The 1,693-nt window shown below is 52.3% G+C and overlaps 1 protein-coding gene across 2 annotated transcripts in view; it reads right to left on the reverse strand.

The window, feature by feature from the left end:
- PRIMA1 (proline rich membrane anchor 1) overlaps positions 1-1,693 on the reverse strand; it is a 60,667-nt gene that overhangs the window by 14,072 nt on the left and 44,902 nt on the right. For both annotated transcript variants that reach the window (XM_007447432.1, XM_007447433.1), the window contains one exon: positions 773-902. In XM_007447432.1, the coding sequence (XP_007447494.1) occupies positions 773-902 (130 nt within the window). The remainder of the gene's footprint in view (positions 1-772; positions 903-1,693) is intronic.

Genomic DNA, 1,693 nt, shown 5'->3' on the forward strand with positions numbered 1-1,693 from the left:
CCCCTGCATCGGCAGGCGGACTCTCAACCACTGCGCCACCAGGGAAGCCCCTTCCTCTGTCTTTGACTATGGAAACAGTGAAAGTTGGTCCAGTACTTGGTGCATACATACTGTATGCCAGGCACTGCCGAGTATACATATCATGCAGGCCATTCACAGAAGGCATCTCACCATTCCCCAGGGTGAGACCGTTATTCTTTACTCCCATTTTACCAATAGGGAAACTGAGGGCCAGAGAGCTGATTTCCTCCCGGTCACACAGCTTGAACTGGAGTCTGAATTTAGATCGGACTCCGAAACCCAGTTCCCACTCCAAACCAGCATGGCACCCCCTCCAGCCGCTCCATCACCCACCCTGCAAGGATTATTTCCATACTCCCAGGCCTGGAGGGAGCTCTTGACAGCAGGGCCTGCGACTTACGGATAGGGGAGCTTTATACTGCATCGAGCCTGACATATAATTGGCGCTCATCAGATTGCTCGCTGAACCCCCTAAAATGACAGGGGCATAATATCTGAGATCAACTTTAAATACTTCAGCAAATAAAAAGATACAAAGAAAAGGAAAGAGAGTAAATATTAGCCAAATCTTGATAACTGTTGAATCAGGGTGAAGGTAGATGGGCGTTCATTGTACATTCTTTCTGCTTCTTAAGCGCTTAACAATTTTTATTATTAAAAAAAAAAAAAACAAAAACAGAAAGGGGGTGAGCAGAGGGCCCCTGAGCCCAGCTGGGCTCCCCTCTGGGCTCAGAGCTGGGTGAGCACTCACCTCTTTATGGCTTTGTAGCAAATGATGACAAGCACAGTGAGAAACACCAGGGAGGCACAACAGACCGCGATGATGATCACCGGCCCCGACCACCAGCTTTCCTCAGTGGGACACGAGGTAGCGTTGGGAGCTGAAAGAGACGGGAGCAGCCTGAGTGTCCCCTGTATGAGTGGGTCCCAGCCGGCATCAGAGCTGGACCGTTGTGGGTGACACCAAGGCTGGTCTCACCGCCATCCATCACCCAGATGAAGGCTCTCCAACCTGTCCTGCTGTCCCCACCCCCGCCCAGCGGCAGGTGACATCATGGTTGGCCTCCAGCCAGGCAATGTGCTCCGAGCTGGGGTCAAGCACCGCACCTGGGGCCATCCATCCTCCCTTGGCATGAGCTAACTGACAGCAGGGTCGGGTTTAATTTCCCATGAAAAGTAACAGAACATCTCATTCTCTCAGTTGGGACATTAAATCTGCTTCCTCTGAAGGTGAGGGTGACGAGCAGGGCCTGCAGAGCACGATGGGCGGGGGAGAGAAAGGGAGGCCTGTCAACATCCGTTTTGTAAGCTAATTTTTTGCAAGAGGCAAATTTTCTCCCTTCTTGGGTTTGGTCCATGTGGTGGGTTTCCGCAGCTGTCTCAGCCTGCACAGGGTGGCCACAATTTGGAAAGCATATGACATGGGTGCTGCAGGGCACCCTTGTCGTTACTCAGTCCGTGGGGTCCTTGGGGTGAACCTGTCCTCCCCCTTGGCATGAGCTGCGTGGGTGGACCCACACACAGGTGTAGATGAGGCTTGCAACAGAGCCGGTTTACTCTGCTCTGAGAAAAGCAGAGACATCACACAGCCTTATCCCAGAGGCTCTGGAAGACCTAGACCCAACTGGAGAGAATTGCCTGGAATTGCAAAAGGAATGGAAGTGAGGGAAAG

The sequence above is a fragment of the Lipotes vexillifer genome, unplaced genomic scaffold (genome assembly GCF_000442215.2).
Source record: "Lipotes vexillifer unplaced genomic scaffold, Lipotes_vexillifer_v1.1 scaffold1884, whole genome shotgun sequence".
Taxonomy (NCBI): domain Eukaryota; kingdom Metazoa; phylum Chordata; class Mammalia; order Artiodactyla; family Lipotidae; genus Lipotes; species Lipotes vexillifer.